This window comes from Leptinotarsa decemlineata, unplaced genomic scaffold (genome assembly GCF_025532065.1).
Source record: "Leptinotarsa decemlineata unplaced genomic scaffold, Ldec_3_MD MMD2_tig00026328_RagTag_RagTag, whole genome shotgun sequence".
In the NCBI taxonomy this organism is placed as follows: domain Eukaryota; kingdom Metazoa; phylum Arthropoda; class Insecta; order Coleoptera; family Chrysomelidae; genus Leptinotarsa; species Leptinotarsa decemlineata.
In genome coordinates this window covers 12,958,339-12,978,124 of record NW_027412688.1, presented here as the reverse complement: position 1 = coordinate 12,978,124, position 19,786 = coordinate 12,958,339, and the positions used below count along the sequence as shown (strand labels likewise).

General features: G+C 33.2%; 1 protein-coding gene across 3 annotated transcripts in view; it reads left to right on the top strand.

Moving 5' to 3' along the window:
- Nucleotides 1-19,786, top strand: part of eas (ethanolamine kinase 1) — a 60,682-nt gene that overhangs the window by 26,169 nt on the left and 14,727 nt on the right. The window contains exon 2 of one of the 3 annotated variants that reach the window (XM_074182343.1): nt 6,319-6,479. In XM_074182343.1, the coding sequence (XP_074038444.1) occupies nt 6,348-6,479 (132 nt within the window). In that variant the 5' untranslated portion in view covers nt 6,319-6,347. Of the gene's footprint in view, nt 1-6,225; nt 6,480-11,712; nt 11,768-19,786 lie in introns of those variants that run through there. The other 2 variants (XM_074182344.1, XM_074182345.1) reach the window with 2 other exon arrangements.

Sequence of the window (19,786 nt, the reverse complement as noted above, 5' to 3'; positions counted from 1 at the left end):
TGAACACGTTTTTCAAAATCTCTTCCTCTTAACTCTTGTATCAATTGCATGTGATAAGGATGAAATTTGCTTGCTCCTATCATTCCAATACATAATTCATAATGAAAATAATTCAATCTACATGCGGAAGAAATTCAACATATGGCGTTATTGACAAATTCCGAGATTCATTTTTTGTCAGTCGTGGATAACTGGGTTCTCGAAGAAAAAAGCAGTATAAATATTCTATAGATATTTTACGCATTTCTTACCTTTGAAACCGCTGATAACTATCGTTAGATAGTATGAAAAATGCTAATGTACTAGCGATTAGTTTGAATATTCGAAAAAAAAAATTGAGTAAGTGAACGTAAAACTTAGTATAATTTGTAAAATATCAGTTTCTCGTATAGTATACCTCTGATAAAAAGTGTTGTGTGAAATGTTGAAAAATTCCATACAAATAAAAAAATACAGGATGTTCATTTGAAAAAGTTAAATTATGTATGTTTGAAAATGAATGAAATGAAAATGAAGAAATTATCATAGTGATATTGACTAACTATTTCTAAAAAAAAAAACACCTAATTGCTGTAGACATGTGAGTGGTGAATTAAAAAAATATTGTCAGCAAAATATGTTTTTCTGGAATAACTTGGCAATGCCGCAATGGAAATTCGAAGAGATCCGATATGCGGAAAAGCCGTTGACAGGATGCAATACGCGGAAAAAATCTGCAGGTATGGGTACAACAAATAGTCTCTAAGAATGTTCCAAATCGTCCCGTTACTTACATTTGAAGTATTTGCAATTTTTATAGTAGAAGTACCTGGATCTTTTTCTATCATGGCTAGCACATTCTCTTCTACTTCTACCATTTTTACTGTCATTAGCCTTCCTGGTTATCCATTTCCATTTCGCCTCAGTGCTCCTGTTTTATGAAGTCATTGATGTATACTTTGGAAGGTTTTTCTGTTAGGCACATTACGTTTGGAAAATCGTTACTGTACAACCGCCTAGCTTCCAATGAATTGCCATCAGTAAGTCTATAAATGAAATGCAAGTCAGCCATCTCTGCGTTACTCTAGCCTTTCACGATACAGACTTCAAATATTAAACACAGAAAATGCATGTCAAATAGACAAAGTCAATCAGTGATCACTTACGAGACATACTAGTAAAATTGAATGTCTGCAGCCGTTTGTAGTAATCGGAATGTGGTTGATAGGTACCAAAGGAATTGTTAGATTTTGTATTACTTGGTAGGTCCAGTGTAGTACGCTATACTTTTATTTCGGCTACGTTAATAATTTTAAAATTACCAAAATTGTTGGTTGTATCTTCGAAAAAAAGTGCCCTATCAAAAATAACCCAATATTGGTGAACCCACCAATAAAATCGCCCGTTTTTTGAAAAAAAAAAATGTGTCGACTTAGCTTACAGAACGAATAATAGTCTAAGTAAATTTATTAAAAACAATAAAGACGAAACTTTGGTGTCGGATAGATCAGGAGTATATAAGCAGACTTGTGGCTCTTGTCCAAAACTTTATATTGGCCAAACAGGGAGAACTTTTTTTAAAGAGTTGGAGGGAATAGAAGTAATTTCTTGAATATAAAAACAAATTTCACATTTGCAAACCACCTTTTAGCAGAAGGACAAGAGTGCAATCATGAATACGACGTGTTACATTTAGAAGGGAAAAGTTTGATACTCGATCGCCTAAAATATTTAGAAATGAATAAATTTAGGAATTCGGTTAATTTACTGAATGACCAAATAGGATCAAATAACTCCCTGTGACAATATATTTTCCAATGTGGAAACTGGTACATAAGCTAAAGTTATTTCATTCATTACAAACTCAGGTATACATAAAACATTAATTGGCTAGGTAAAACTAAGGTAATTGAAATTTAGGTACTTCAAATTGTAAAATAAATATATCAAGCATAGAATATGTAGAATTTAGTTACTAAAGACACGCCCGAAGAAGCCATTGTATGGCGAAACGCGGTTGCGTTTTTGTAACTGTTTAGTGAAAATCTCACAATTGATTGTTTTTTGAATACGTTATGGATATTCATCAAGTATCGACAAATTCCATCATATATCAGTTACTTTATCGAGGTTGACTGAAGTTAAAGCAGTCCAGTGATTCTAACTGGAACCTTGTTTCTGAATTAATGAATGATTACATAAACTAAAACTGGTATGTAGATCGATCGTTTCCAGTAATCTGAAGGATCAGCTGAACTGGTAGCATAATTTGGCCGGTTGATTTGTTTTCCAACTGAATGCGGAAGACGTTCTTCTATGCCTATGCCTTCCATTGACTACCCTGCCTTTTCGTTGACCAGTGGGAAGACCTGAAAACACTTTGTTCGTTTTTGTAGCGTGTCTCTTGCCTACTTTACTTTTTGATGAGCATGGTTGATGTCTAAATTTTCATCTTTGAGATTTTTGCTTAATATAACTGTACTATTTAGCACTTAAACTTGAACAATGAATAGTTGTGACGAACTCACAAGTACTAATTGCATTTATACCTAACGAATTTGACAGTATTTTTAAATTTCTGGCTTGAAATGTTTTTGAAAAATATATATTAGTTTGGATATGCTACAAAAAGTAGACACTTCTTTCATGGTACCAAGTGCAGCCCCTCGAACGGCTGATACATTGACGCTGCATCCATCGTTCCCTATTCCAACACAGTTTTCGAGGTTTAGTCCAAGTTTTTCCATAAAGTCTAGAAGTGTTTGTCCGAGGATCTCGCCGGAGATGATTGATTCAACAAATGTAGAGTTTGTGCGATTATATTTTTTTGAGGATTGGGAGATCCCACAAAATCTTCCTTTAAGGAAGTAAGAGTATAAGTGTTGTTCTTTTAAAATTCGAAATACCGTCATATGATCAACATTTAGCTGGAAAGCAATCTTTCTAGTACTGGTAGTAGGTTGTTCTTCAATCAAATTAAGTACTGCTTCCTCAAGCTGTGGTGTTCGTAATTCTCGATGGCGACCACAATCCAGCGTTCTTTTGTCGAATGAACCATATTCTCGTAATGGTTGATGAAGTCGAGCAAATATTCTATGTGAAGGATGCTGCCGTTGAGGATACATTTCAGCATATATTCTAGAAGCTTCTAACCCATTCCCCTGCGACAGACCGTAAACGTAATGCATATCAGCCATTTCCTCATTTGTGTATTCCATTTTAATAACAAGCGAATTATTAAAGTAACAAATTAAGAACAGAACAAGAACACACAATCAGTATTAATCAATTACTAATTCACAAACTGACAGTGTTATACTAATTTAATTGTCACTATCGCTAATAGCGACCTACTAGATAGATTATTTTCGTATTTTGGCATTTATGACGATGTATCTCTGTAGTTGTTCGTACAATAATTTTTTGCTGCGAACTGGTTTATTTTGGGCAAAAAAGCCAAGAGACATTTTTTGTTTAGAATGAAACAGGCTATCGGAAATGAATTTTTATAGGGTAAACAAATAATAAGACAAAAAGTTGCATTGAAAATAAATTTTAGGGGTTGCGTTTTCCACCCCTTACAACCATGGGGCAAACCAAATAAATTTCTGGCTAAGTGTCTTTTTGGTAGTACAAAACGTCAGGTTAATTTCAATTTTGAAACTTTTTAAGTGCTTGTGAAAAAAATTGTTATACAAATTTTATGTACCCCTTTAAGGGTCTGTATTTCAACAAGGGATGCTACAATGAAATTTCTTTATATGAAAGATCCTATCTTTTTTTCGATGAGGAATCACTTCCTTAAATGTTTTACACTTATTTAGTTACACCCTGTATATGTGGCATTGGCTTTAAGCTGGTTATCACCACTTTCTACTTGAAATCTTAAGTAATGACCTGAAGTTGCCATCATTTTTTACAGGGTCTTCACTGAGGTCAAACATTTTTCCATAGTCTCTGTGACTTCACAATGGAATGCTTTGGCGACCAAGAAGTAATATAGTTTTGATAATTAATTAGTGCCAAGCGCGCTGTAATATTTGCAAAACAATCCCTTTTTTCGTGGGAGAATACCAGCCAACGGTAGTGAATGTCCCATATTCAGGCGTCGTTTTTTTCCGGTCTCTTTCCTTCGGATCCCCCACAAACAGCTTTCTTAAACTCTCCAACTACTAGCTAAAGAGTCTTCATCGTATATCCAAAATTTTTATCACTTCATTGAAATTCTGAAATCCGTCAATATCCGACAAATAGACATCCTTGTCAGATTTGACGTAGTATACCTCTTCACGAATATACCACTATTCGAAACATTGTCCGTATTCAAAACGAAACACCAAATTCCTCAAGATACTCTCAACTTTATTAGCCACTGCATGTCAAGCATCTATTTCCTTCTCTAGTGAAAATTTTATAAACAATTAACCTTACAAAACTTTACATGGAAGACTTTGAAACCAGAGCAATTGACATGTCTGATATCAAACCTACGTGTTGGCCTCAATACGTAGATAATGTCTTTGTTGCATGGCCTCATGAGTTTCAAAGTCTCCATACATTCCTAAACCACATCAAAGCCTTACATCTCGACCTAAAATTCGCAATGAAAGTCGAAAATAAACCACTTCCATTCCTGGACGTTCTCATCACAAAATTCAACAATTCTTTCTCACAAACTGTTTACCGGAAACCAACTCATACTAACCGCTACGTCAACGCTGAGTGCTATCATCATCCTGCCCAAATGAATTCCGTTCTTAATTCCCCATACACCGGTCTGCCAGACTCACTGACAGCCAATGAACTAGATGAAATCAAATTCGCCCTTCACCAAAACGACTATTTCGAATCCCAAATGCAAAGATCCATCCAACTTCAGAAAACCTGTATATCACATCCCAAACAACTCGATGAAGAGAAGGACCAACGAAAAGCATGGCTTACTTATATTCATGCGGAGTTACCGACAATGAAGCTGAATTCTGAAAGGCACGATATAATTAACAAAAATAATAATATTTCAATTATTTCGAAAGATATAACTGAAAATGATATTTTTATCGAAGAAGTGATATGTTCTTCAGATGCAAATGAAATAATAGAAAGTAGTGGCAAAAATAAAGACTCATCTATTAATGATAGATAGATAGAACAAAATGTTCAAAAAGAAAATAAAAATCAACTGGATGAAAAATAAACGAAAGAAACATGTATCCAACGCAGCTGTTCAGAATGAAAAGTCGAAACAATTACAGGATATTTTGAATGGAGAATGTGGGTATAAATAAATAGAGGTATGGAAAATGGAAGGAACGAAACTATCTTACTGGTTGTTCAAGATAAGTGAACGGTTATTAAGGTTCCTAATGAAATAAAAAGGGCATCCAGACACTTGTTTCAGGGTAACACGAATTTGATATAAGAATCCATACAAGAATCTGCAATTTATTGGGCACGGTTCTTTCCAGAAATTTTCAGTTGCGTAGGAAATATGAGAAAAAAGGATAATGGATTCAAATGCTCTATTGAAAAATATTGTTAACATAAGTCTTACTCTGCAATTTTCAACTGCTCAACTTGCTTGAAAAATGGAGTCCAATTTTGAATGATTGTTGAATTATTATATTAAAAATGATTCAGTGCAAATTCCGCACGAATGTTCTTGTAAACAATTGAAGAGTGTATTGTATATCAGAAAATGTATTTTGAAACGTAGCAGATGCGTAGTATGTTTCATGAAAATATCTAAGGTAATCCATTTTTATCAAAAAAAGTTTTTTTCTAACCTGTCAAGATTTTTTGGGAAACCGTTTGTTTAGTTCATTTCTCAAAAAAAAACCAAAATAATCACCCTAAATTCAGTTTTTGGAGAACACCACTTGATTCACTTTCCCGCCATTGGTCCAAACAGCGGTGCTAGGCTGAATCATAAATGCATTGCTGGTCAAAACAGTATTGTCTGGTATTTAATCAGAAATGCTTCGTCTTTGTGCTTTGGTTACATTCATTAACCGAACATAGTTGAATCGCTACTTCTTTGAGTTCTTTAAAAAATACACAAAAACACATTATAAATAAAGATTTAAATAAAGGGTTGACACTGACGATGCCATTGACATCTACTTTAAATCGTCCCCCTTGTTAGAAATTAATTTAAACTGAATTTGTATTAGTTCTAGTGTACGCCTCATATCAATTACATTTATGGACTGGCCTAATATAATATTCACAACCAACACCACCATTCTTATCTGTTTGACATCGTTATTTAATGCGGTTACACTAATACCATTTGAAGTGTGTTGTTGGTACGAAGTGAACGTGCTTTTTTCATTGCAGATATATTAATGAACTAAGAGCTGATTACCATGGATACGAGAGAAAAGGGACATATTCCGCATATTCCAATAATCGTTGGCGAAAACGACATTGAAAGTGGAGCTATGAGAGTAGTGAAATTTGTCAGGCCAGAATGGAAAGAAGATAACATTGAATTCAAGGTATTTTTCTTGTTTTTGCAAAGTAATAGAAATTATCTTCTATTAATTGAGTCTAAATTATCCAACGTAAGTCTGAGTTGGAATATTTGAAAAAAAAAACTAAAATGATCGACGTTTTTCTTTCCAATTTTGAAAAAGGACTAATCATCTACAATTTAAATAATTTGATGAACTAAAAAAAGTTTTTGATTTGCGCAAAATGTATTTACTTTCAAAGTCATATAATTAAAGGGTAAATGGCATTGAAGGGTACGGTGGTTAATAAATATGGCACCTTTCCTGTGTGTTTGAATTGTTACAGACTAAATAACATATCACTACCAAATCCTGATAATAATTAATTTTTCGGTTTGAGTTTCTCTGAAATTTAGAGATCAAAGTTTATTTCAAAAATTCCTCTAGAAACTCGTAGCTACAAACGCCACTCATACCCTTCACCGTATTTAGGAAACATCATCATCCGCCTAACAGTGTTCGTGAAAGAAACAGGAAAAGTTGTAAAAAGTGTTCCGTTTTGTGAAATCTATTGAAAAATCTGTTGAAATGTGTTTTTCCGCTAACCATCCGTCGCCCTCAATAACCATCAGAAGACGAAACTTGAGGATTAACTTAGTCATACCTTTTAACGTGCGATTCCTAGTGCAGACATATGGAAAACTGTTTAAATCTGTTCAAAATCTGTTTTTCCGTTAATCAGCTGTATGTTTGCACATTCTTTATTCAAAATAGTAATAATCGTATCTGGCAACACACTTCATTTCACATTCACGAAATGATATTTTGTGGACGTTTATTTCATAATTGATCGCATTATTTATTATTGCATTATTTTTTTTTGCTTTGTTGCGTGTTTTTAAAAGTACAATTATCATTAAATATAGAAAAATAACCATTTCAGAAAATCTGTAGTGTAGATAGACAATGCAATACTAAGAGAATAAAGTTGAAATAATATGTCTTCTGTTAGGTGATTGACATAATTGGTTAGAAATTAATAGCACATCTACAAAGAATGCACTAGGAAGTTTGGGGCATAGATCAAACACTTCGAAAGATAACGAGAAAAACGTGTGTTTTTTGAATAATGTTCAGCTTGTTTTGAATACTGGAATGACTTTGGGTGAATCTATCTAAAAAATAACTGTTTTCAGATTGTGAACGATCCAATGAATCTGAAAATACACGATTCTCCATCACACCTTTGAGGATATAACAGGATACTCAACTGAAATGAAATATAAAATTTCATTCAAACTGTACAAACGAATTAACTTGAACGTTAAAAGTTCGGTCTTCTATTGTCTAAAATGATATTCATAGATTCGAAGTCTATTGAAGAACAATTAAAATAATCAATTCAATGTATAAATAATTGAAAAAAAACAAAATAATAGAATCGAAATATTTAACTGAGTTGAAAAAGAAGTAATGTCAAAAAATTGGGTGAAAATGGATAGCAAAAATTGTAAGATTACTAATTTTCAAAAAATGCAAATCACTATGACCTAACATGAAATTGTGAAAAATGAGAAATGAAATGTCATGTTTTTATGCCAACTTTTGTAACAAACGTTACTGCAGTTTCGTCCTAAAAGAACATTTTCAAACGAATACAATATATATTCGTTTGTATTCGTTTTAAAAGATCCTCATAGGACGAAACTGCAGTAACGTTAGTGACAAATAGTAGTGGTATAAAACATAGGAAGTTTTATTTCTCATTTTTCATGCTGATCTCTCACCACGTAGTAACGGCTACATCTATCAATTTATTAAAATGAAATTGAATTGATAATGGGTTAAGTGGGTAAAAGAAATGTCAATTATATATTAATGATTTCAAAGTCAAATAAAAATACAATAAACCAAAAATCAAGAGAAATGACAAAAAAAAATAAAAAAAAATCATTGATTTCGAATCTTTCAACATCGTGTAAGACAATAAAGGTCCGAACTTGTCACATTTACTAAGAAACATCAACCATTTCCAAACACACAAATTGACTTATCGAGCTATTGCTGATTACGGTATCAAAAGTTCGTTTACCACGTCAAAACCGGTCAATCAAACTATTTCAAGATTGTTGTCGGAGGTAAATTGTCTGAGAAATGATATAAATGCTTAGAAAAAGATATTCACATTTTAAAATGTATCTCACAATTTTTTCTGAACCCTATCAAAACTATTTTAAGTATATCAAATCCAAAAATACCTGGATACTGATTTGATATTTCTTCTTTATGATTTTTGAAATATTCAATTACATTTCAGTGAAAAATAAGACATGACTGTTTGGTGACTATTCGATAATTAAGTTACTCGGAGCAATTGAAAACGACACCGATGATGGATCTTCCAGACCTTTTCCTGATTCTTTTACCAAACTTGTTTCCACTGAATCGTACCAGAACTTGAAAGTGCCACGTGTAATGAAACTTATTTGTGATAACCAACCATTGCTTATACTTCTATCATAGAAAATGGTAGAAGAATATCAATCAAGTAATTGGACTTTACTATTAAATTGACTTCAATGATAACCCCAATATCAATGACAGATACACGATATTTCTTCATCAATGCACTGGAAAGGTCTTGACTATCTCATTAAATTTTGTTATTCATCCACCCTATCATATATCTACTTACGATACTATTGAAACACTTCATTGATGATAACGACTGGAAAGTGGAAACTTCTGTGAATAGTATGTTAATTCGGATTATACCAAACATAGCAAATTTAAAAATACGAAAGAATGAACTCTAAATGATTGCTGAAACAATCATTTAGAGTTGCAAACTTCCACTGTCTGAAATGGTGTTAATAGATTTGGCTGAGTCAGTCAAAAAGACGAAAAAAATATCCAAAATACGAGAAAAAAAGCGTAAGAAATATAGAAGTACAAAATTATATATCTGAAATGAAAATAAATCATTGCGATGAAATGGAGATGAATAAATAATATGGGGTTTTTCCCTACTACTTGGGAGCCTACTCTACTGATTTGTCCATTCCTTTCAACTTTCCGGAAAACACTGCAGCCTCATGGGATTATTGTGTGCCGTCCCATTTTCTATGACAACAATTCCCAAAAACTTGTTACCTGTACTAGTTTCTATAGGTCTCTTGCTAGATGTCTAGATGTATGCTAAAGATAGTATGGGTTATCCATAAATTGTTTGCCTCCTATGACCCAGTGCCTCAGATTCACATAAGATGTGATGAGCTCTTTCCGTTCCCTTGTTGCATTGACTACTGCTAATGCATTCGTTACGAAACTGTGATTCATTCAGGTTTCCTCTCAATAGACACTTTTAGTGAGTAGCTCTTCAATTGTTCTGAGCCAATTCCAGCTTTGTTGAAGTGATTCTTAAGTTCCTTTTTTTCAGATGGTCTCTCTATAAATGTTTTCCGTTTGTATTCTCGGATATATTTTCTCAGTATTCTTGATGTTCTTTCCGTACTGAAGATTTTGGATCCATAGTTATATATATAGTTGATGATCCTTATCGAGCACACTTATAAACTTTTTTGTTGCCTGTGTGTCTTGGCACCCAATATAGAGTCAATTTATTGCCACTTTCCGGCAGACCAGTCTATGTCACTTTTGGATTCATCAGTGCCCCAAATTCTTCCTGGTAGTCTATGAAAATATTGATACACTCATTTCAAATGGATGAGGCCTCAAATAAATGTTCCCTGCTCGTTACAAGATTACATATAGTTCAATTTGTGAAATTGATATGTACTGCCTGAAAGGTAAATTCCGGTTCTCTTTTCATCCTCGGTTTCTGACCCGTTTCTACCAAACATGTTTTTATGATGAAGATGACTGTTGTTCAGTATCCACTCTTTACGGTTCGAAACTTCAACTGCAAAGATTGAGTCGAACATATATTTTGGGTATTTTTTGCAAACTACACCTAACGATTTGATCTTCACAAACTTTGTCTTTAAAAATATCACGACATGTTTCGCTTTCGTTTATGTGGTGCAAGAACATGTTTAATGTTCGTTACTTTACATATTCCCACATTCCCACATTCCTACATATGACAGTTTTCCCAGGTTCTGGAATGAAGGTGGCTCTAATCAGTTTTTACGTTTTTAGTACGTAACCTAGAGCCAAAGTTGCCCAGGCTAAATGTCATCTGGTCCTGGCTACTTCAGAAGTTGAAATAAATTTATGGCATATATGATTTCCTCCAAATCAACTAGTTGTTTGTAATAATGATGTAGACTAGAAGACTGTCAATAATAATGAATACAGTGTCTAAACATAAGAAAAAACTACCAAAACAATCATTTTCATCCTCAATCTGTTTGCTACAATGTGGAATATTTTATATGAATGATACAGGTCACCCCAATACCTTTATTGATTCAAAAACTTTATAAATATTGGGGAAACATCTTTTAGGCGTTCATTTTTCTATCTTCATATAATTGTATAGAAATGAAGAAATAAAAGCCAAAAAGCTTTTTTCCCAAAAAGAATATTTTATTAAAATAGCCCTCTCAATTTATAAACATATTTTTTAATGGAGGCATCCAGTGTAACAATTATTTGTCGAAATGGTAAGCACAATAACTGCACAACATCAGTGTTATTTTCAATGTCCATTAATTTGCATGACCTTGGGTTGATAAGAAAGTCATTATAACTATTAATATTATATTTCAAATAAGTGGTTGATAGTGTTTCTTGGTGTAAAATGAGAGGTTCAAACTTTCATTTCCTGAGTTTGTTGAAAAATCTGAAATTCATGCAGAAAAAAACGGAACCGAAATATTCGGACAAGGATAATTTTAAAAGGGATAATTTCAAAAAACTGTGAATAAATATTCAAATAGTATGAAATTCAAAATTTGAGAATGCTTGTTTGTTAACAAAATGAATTATTATGACCTGAAATGGAAGTGGATCAATAAATAGGTTGAAATATGTCAGTAAACAATAAAAATAGAATTATTGAAATGAATCAATAGAAATTATGAAAGAATTCAAAATATGAAAAAAAGAAAGTCATTTTCCATAGATATTTACGGCAGAAGCAACACCTACTTCCTTGGGAAAGGTTTTTGCCAGATTTCACCTTGTAGAAATTATTTATTTTCCTAGAACTAATGCATCTGTCCTCGACAGTCATCAGACTCAATTCTTTTTTTCTCTGTTAGGAAAGTTGCACAAATGTCTGTCGGGTATAACCCAGTGTCCGTCATACCATTTGCCCGGGAAGTAGATGTTTTCAGCCAGGCATTTGCCAAATCCTTCTGGAACAGGTGAATGACTCCAGTTTCGATTAAAAATTTATCATAATAAAGAGATGTGCATACACTCATAACAAATTAATGAAAAAAAGTATTGATTGGAATGACATATATGGAAATGAACAAACGAATATTTATGCCTCAATAGGCTGCTAGTGTTCAGAATAATACATCATTTCATTGGAGGTTTTTAATATCGTTAATCGAGTGAATGTTTCAGAACGTTTCGTCCATTCATTTGTGTTTCTAGCCCTGAAGATGTCAGTCAGCCAGAAGTGTTGACAAAATTAAACAAACTCTCTCATTTGATCAATTTTGAATTGTTTTTTCATAATTTTTTGTTATTTCATTTCTCATTATGAAATACATGCAAAATGTTCCCCTTTTCAATTTAAATGTTAAATCATCATTTGTATTTGATTTCGTGACATTACGTGGAAACAGTCATCGAAAGAACGTGCATAAAAATGTTGTGATAATTCCAGTAAACTATTCTGAAACCACAAATGTTGTTTGTATTTTTTGTTCGTGCACAATTCATAATACGCGAATATTATTTTGAAACGTGTAAACAAATCGGGTAAACAATTCAGATAATATTCAAATAGGTTGTTTGAACTCAAATGATACTGTTTGTCGATACGACTATCACAGTAGCGCTAATTGATTTTTTTATCACATATATATTTGGCTGTTACTTTTACACTGTAGAAAAAATAATCGATTTTCCTTCTGGAAACTGTATTTTCCTTAGTTCAGTAAGTGTTGTAATTCATATTTATCAAGGGATGGGTGAACATATTCGTCCTATGCTAGTATAGCTGATGGTCCTGTGTCCGTGGCGAAAGAAGGGTTCAGTTTGATATATTTCAATAACCTCTGGTTAAATGCAAACGAACCTGTTATGGTTGACGATTTGTTTTCGAATAAATGAAATAAAATACTTTTCTTTTACATAAAAATATTTATCGAATTCTTTTTCATGTGATTTAACTTCATAGACTGAAGAAAGTAATTATTCAAAATAAGTAAATGAAAACTACATATACAATGAAGTATACGTTTTTATAGTATATATTTATTGGGCAACTAAACTTGTTCAAACGACTTGAAGGAGCGAGAACAGTAACCTTTTTTCAGTGAATTGCAGAAATGTGAAGCTCAAGTGCTGATGAGTAGTTATTGTTAAGAACTGATTTTGAATATTATGTCAGAGAGGAGTTTCATTTGTCTTCTCACTGTAATTGGTTGGATATATTAAAAAATGTTTTTCATATACGGATAGTAAGACATAAGAGAAGCGCTCACTGCGCAACCTCTGCTGCAGGCAATCAGTGATGCATTTGAACCCAGGTTTGTGTTTAATGAACCCTAAAAAATACAAATAAAACTAAACACAAAGTCAGATGCTACAAATGCAATAATCATATATACAGACAGCTCAAAAACCGAAGAAGGCTCAGGATGTGGAGTGTACTCCAGATCACTAAGCCTAAGGATTAAGTGGTATTCTAATCGCTACGACAGAAATAACCAAAAAAGGAATTTCTGGCAAAAACATACCAATCTGCACTAATAGCAGACAAGCTCTATTAGACTTGAACAGACAACGTGTTACCTCAGGGCTAGTACTAGAGTGCCACCAAAAATAACATTATCCTGAGGTGGATTAAAGGGCACGACAGGAGTAAAGGTAATCGCATTGGCGACTCTTTAGCCAAGTAAGTAGCTGGACTAAGAATTTTAGGACCCAGTGGCACCTACTGCCTGATGACTTCGACACTTGCGGAACTAGTCAAACGTTACACCCATGCTCAATTCCTAAAGAGCTGGGATGAAATCAAAGGATGCAATCTTGCCACGATCACCCTGGGCGACCCTGGTAAGCTGGCGCCGAAGAAATATCTGGCGATGATCAGGAAAAATCTACTCCTAACAGTAGGATTTCTGACTGGCCACTGTCAACTAAGGAAATACCTCCATAATATGGGGCTAGTGGATACACCTCTACGCAGGATGTCTGAACAAGAAGATGAAATTGTCAGGCATGTTCTAAGCGAGTGTCCGGAGTTATCGTTAATAAGGGAGTGTGTGTTCGGCGAGTCTTGGCCTACACCTGCCGATATAAAGGAGATGTCCTGACCTGTCTACCTTCCTGGAAAGGACAGAATGGACGATGACCTAGGAGGACAACTCTTCGGGAAGATGTACAATGAGTCACACGTGGCCTAAGTGCTGTGTGCCTACACTCACCCTCCCTACTCTACAGATACAGATACAGTAAGATATAATCACCAGGTATAACCTAGCCTTTTTAATGACAACTTCACTGATGTATCACAATAATCACTGCCTAATACTTTTTTCAAAGTCATTCAAGTAATCTTTAAAATGTTCAACTTTGTATCTTGGACAAATTGTATAGTCCACTTTCGTTTTATAATTTTGATATTCAAGAATAACAGTACCTGAACATCGTTTAATGAACATCGTTTGATACTAACAATCGAAACGTTGTGAAGTAACTTGGTTTGGAATCTTTCAATTTTTAATTTTCATTTCTTGTTAATAATAATTCAATTTTTTCGCTCGTGTTATTAGTTCATTTTTTTGGTTGTTGCTTGTATGTTATTTCATTGTTATTTCAGTTTTTTGCTTAATAAAATTGTTATTTTTCAGCTAACCTTTTTAATTTTTTACAGATTCTTTCAGGGATTTCAAATCAGTTTATATCAGATTTAACAATGGAAGTCTGAACTGATGAAATGCACCAAGAAACATTTTTAACCACCTTCAAACAAACGTTTTCAAGTGAATATTCACAGTCAAACCAAATTTTGGTGATTGACTGAACAAATGAATTGCTTTGATGAGATTTCATGCAGGAGTCAGTTGTTTCACTACAAAGTCAGGAACGGACTACCCCCGATGGTCCACTTTGAAATGATAATATTTTTCAACAAAAATCAGGTTACTTAGACAATTTCTTTAATGAAAGTACTCGTGTGAAAAATCGATCGGAGCAACGATTTTTGATAAACGTGCACTTTTGTTCGACGACATCCAACCTGAGATGGTCTACCATTATTTGAAATGAAATATTTTCACCGCAGAAATAATTATGATAATGTTAAGGCAACATAACAAGGATAACACAAATTAAATATCAAGTTCTTTAGATTCGTAGTGTTTTTGAACTAACAAGCTACGCGAATATCGAATTCAATCCATATTTTGTATGTACGTGTAGAATAATTACGTTTCTTGTTGTGGTAACTGAATCTCATGAAACTCAACATTTGAATGTTTCAAATTCTTATTCACAGCTGAAATTTCGAGGAGATTCACTGATGATTTAATTTGATGATAATTCGATGGGAGAAAATCTATAAAACTCGATAAATTTATCTGAAAAAACGCATCTTTACCTATACTAATAAAGAGCAACCAAATAAACTACAAAAATGGCGGCACATGGATAGGTGAAAAATATCCGGGAAATAATTATGCTCCATTTCTTTCACAGATGTTAACAAAAAACCTTTAAGGAAGAAATGAAATAGTTTTGATAAAAAAATGAGAAACTAGAATGCGATTGTGTTTTTTTGAGTGGTGCGTTTACGTTGTATTGTCAATATTCCATAGGATATTTTGAATTTTGTTGATATAGCAGAACAATAAAACGAATAAAATGCATGCATTTTATGGACGAGCATTTTCTAATGCTGCAGAAGGCCATCGTCTGTTTTCCGAGCATTTTTCCAGAGGAGCGGTACCGGCAATAGAAACGTTCGAGCGTGTCGATCGCAGCTTGTGGGAGACAGGTATGTCTAATTCATTGGAGCATGTTGTTTTATTTCGATATTATTGTAGGTACAGTTCTGCTAAAACGAGTTGTTGAGGGCGCTCCTAGGGCTGTGCGTACCTTTTGTATTGGAGGGAAATATTTTGGAAGCTGTCGCTGATGATCCTTCATTGAGCATCAGAAATCTATCAGAACAGTTCCATACATCCAAGTCTACTATTCATAGAATAATCAGGAAACAACTGCTCCACCCATATCAAATCCAGAAGGTACATGCCATGACAGATTTTTCAGCACGATTGGAATATGCCAATTGGTTGAGATGGAGTTATCAACTCTCATAATCTGCACATATGGGCCGTAGAAAATTCCCATGGGATATCGCAAACCAAACACCAACGAAAATTCAACGTGAATGTTTGGGCTGATATCTTAGGAAACAATCTTATAGGACCATTCGTTCTACATGACCGATTGAATAGTGAACGTTATTTGGAGTTCTTTCAGAACGATTTGAATGGACTTTTGGAACATGTTCCATTGCAAACCCGAAGAGATATGTGATTTAATCATGATGGCGTCCCTCTTCATTTTAGTTTGATTGTGTGATCTGAACCATTCTTTCCACAATAATAAATCCCCGGATTTAAATCCATTGAATTTCTTTCTATGGTGGCACCTGAAAGGGCTTGTTTACGCTACACTTATTAACACAAGAGATGTCTTGTTGAATAGAATAACATTACATATTGAAGCCATACGAAACGACCCTGGAATGCTTTTTCAAGTACAGTGTATTGAGAAAGAAGGGGTCATATCGAATAATTTTTGTAGCGGATTTTTCATTTTTGTTTGCTCTTGAGGCTTGCGATTGATGATTACACTATGAGTTTTGTAAATTTAACGTGTTTGTATTATAAAAATTCGTTATGAACATTTGACCTATCATTTCTATTTTCATTTAAAATTGATCTTTTCGAATAATGGTAGACATCTCAAGTTGGATGTCAACGAACAAAAGTGCATTTTTATCAAAAATCCTTGCTCCGATCAATTTTTCACACGTGAACTTTTATTCAGAAAATTATCGAAGTAACCTGATTTTGTTGAAAAATATTGATATGTCATTTCAAAGGTTTGGCGTATGGACCATCGGCGGCAACGATTATGGACATACAGGATACTGCCATAAGACTGTGTTTCATTTTAACATTTTTTGAGGATCATTTTTGGACAGTATTACATTGTTTATGTATATTTTGTTTGAAATTTTTATTCAAATATACCAATTACGTTTCTAAAACATTGAGTTTGTTATTGTGAAAGTCGTATTTTTTTGTGCTTTCGGACATTTTTTAAACTGGTGTTACGAGTAGACGCCATATAAGACTCTGTTTTTTCTTCCGTTTTGAGGTTTGTTTTTTGCCATTGTGGAATGTTTTTTTTGTTTTTTGAACATTTTTGAATTAAATTAAGGTAAAAATTGGAAATATTCACATTTTTGTAAGTAATAGAAATAATTATCTAACCATTAAATAACCTTGTAATTTTTAGTTAAAATATCTGGTCGTATTTGTGCAGTGTCAATTTGCAAAAGCAATCAGTTGCCTTTAAAGAAAAGTGGTGTTACTGATGTAATATTTCACTCTTTTCCTATTGCTAATGATATTATGGTTTCTACAACTTTGCAAAAAGAATGGATTCGTCGCTGCAGAAGAGGGGATAAATTCGCTCTCAAAAATAGATTTGTTTTTTCCAAAAATTTTACAGAAAGTGATTATGAACGAGACCTTGAAAATGAATTGTAATTGTAAAAATTTATTCTATTAATTTGCTGCTTAAAATAAATATGTTTTTTATAGGTTTGCCTTTGCGTCGTATAAAGAGAAGCTTTTCCTTTAAATATTATTTTTGAATTTTGTAAACTGAAAACAATTTTATCAGAATGAAATATAATAACTTGAAGGCTGACGAAAATAGGTCACTTAAAAGAAAAAATTTAAACAATTATGATAATAGAAAGAAATCGAAAATTAAATGAAGTAATACATTAGTCATTTAAATATATTTTTCTGCATTCATGCAAAAAAAATAATTCAAATATATTTAGTGGATAAAGTAGTCCCTTTTTGCTCTAATGTAGTATTTAATATATTCAACTATAGATTTATCAATTTCATCATTTATGGAACAAAGTTTAAGTCAAATTATTCTATCTCAATTTCTCATTTTCCTAATAAAAAATAAAAACCGTATCATGTATTTTCTGTCAGATAAATAAAAAAAGTTGTTAAAACTATAAACAATTTATTACCTATTTATATTTTTGATTATTAAGCATTTATTATAAAAGATGCATGAAAAAGTTATAGAAAAAATTCTTAGGTAATATTATTATCCAAAACAAAGTTCATTACAAAATTTTTGTAGGAGTTTCAGTTTTTACGAAAATAATAAAAAACTAATGAAATCTCTTACTTTTAAAAACGGCAAAATAGTTCGCCCTATCATCCATAAAAGAAAAATTTTCACTTAGTATTAATCCATTTATATTAAGTATATAATCATATATAAAAATAATATTTTAATAAGGGATTTACCTAAAATTTGTTTATTTAAATTCAAAAGTGCAGCACCGAATCAATCCAAAGTCACCACTGTTATGTCACGAGATCACGTGACGTGTCTAACAAAATCGCAAAAGTAAACAATCTTGTATGTCCATAATCATTGCATCGGGGGTAGTCCGTTTCTGACTTTGTAGCATAACAACTGACTTCTGCATGTAAGCTCATCATTATTTGTTAAGTCAATCACCAAAATTTGGTTGATTTTGAATATTCATTTGAAAGGTTATCAAACAAAAACAGTTTTCATTTTGTAACTTTAGGGCACGTAACTTGGTAACGAAGGATTTTAGGAACAAAAGTTATATGAAGTACTGGTGATACTAAACCCCATCTATACATTCCCGAGAGGAAAAGAGGAAGTCCACCCTGTATGATTATATTAAGAGGGTGAAATAATAAATATTTGTTTTGAGGATGTATCAGTTACTATCAATATCTGTTTTTTTGTTCAATTTTCTAGTGTTGGAAATAATATCAAGCGATTATTAGCAAAATGTTTCAACTTTCCTTTTTCTCGACGGATATCTTAGAGAACGATAAAGCATAATAAACATTTTGTCGCCAACTAGTTCAAGAATGATCTGTACTGAATGTTAAATTTATTATAATTCGTAAATTCGGAAACCTGTGTCGTTATGCGACAGATCTACATCATGATGAAGAAGTTCCATAAAATCGGCAATCAATACTTACTCACATACAGGGCATTTCTTTAATGTCCCTTCCCCCCTTTATATTTTGAACGGCTCAACTCAAGGAATTGAAATTTGGGATAATGAAATTATTGCATGAACACTTTATTTTGAAGTGAAAATGACAGATGAAACTTTTAATATGGCGACTGGACGCCATCTGGAAAAAAAATCAATGTTTGTTTGAAGGTGATTGACAATGTTTCATGATGAATTTCACTAGTTCGGACTTCCATTGTCTACTATATAAAATGATTTGAAATCCCTGAAACAAGAAGAATTGAAAATGAATAGCTGAAAATAACAATTATATTAACCAAAATAAACCTGAAATGAAATAATAGTGAAATAAAATAAAAGTAAAAACAGAAAAATTGAATAAACAAAAATAAAGAAATGGAAAAAGAAAATGAAAAGTGGAGAGATTCCAAGTCACGTTAGTTCACGACGTTTCGATTGTTAGTATCTACAATCGTCTTAGGGTGATGACTGGACTGATTCCTCCGAGAGATGACTATTTATAGGTCGTTCGAGTACTTTCACTCATCCCCGCTTTCCATTTTCCGCTTCACTGGTTCCGTGGGAGATGACCGTTTTGGCGGGAGTTGGCCATTTTTCGCTTGATGATGGGTTTCCATATGTTGCGTATTGCTACGCTGGCTTGGCTGAATCGTTGTTGGACAACATGTATGCGGCTTCCTTGAATTTTCTCCTAAACCAATGCTCCTCTCTGTGCAAGATCTCAGCTTGGGACCACTCGATGTTGTAATGATGGGTCCAAACATGGTCTGCTATTCCTGATTTGCTGGTTTCCCCTCGTTGTGTGTGTTTCTTGTTCTCGGCAATGCGAACATTCAATGGCCTCTTAGTTTCACCACTCCGCACTCACAGGGCGAGGCTCCTG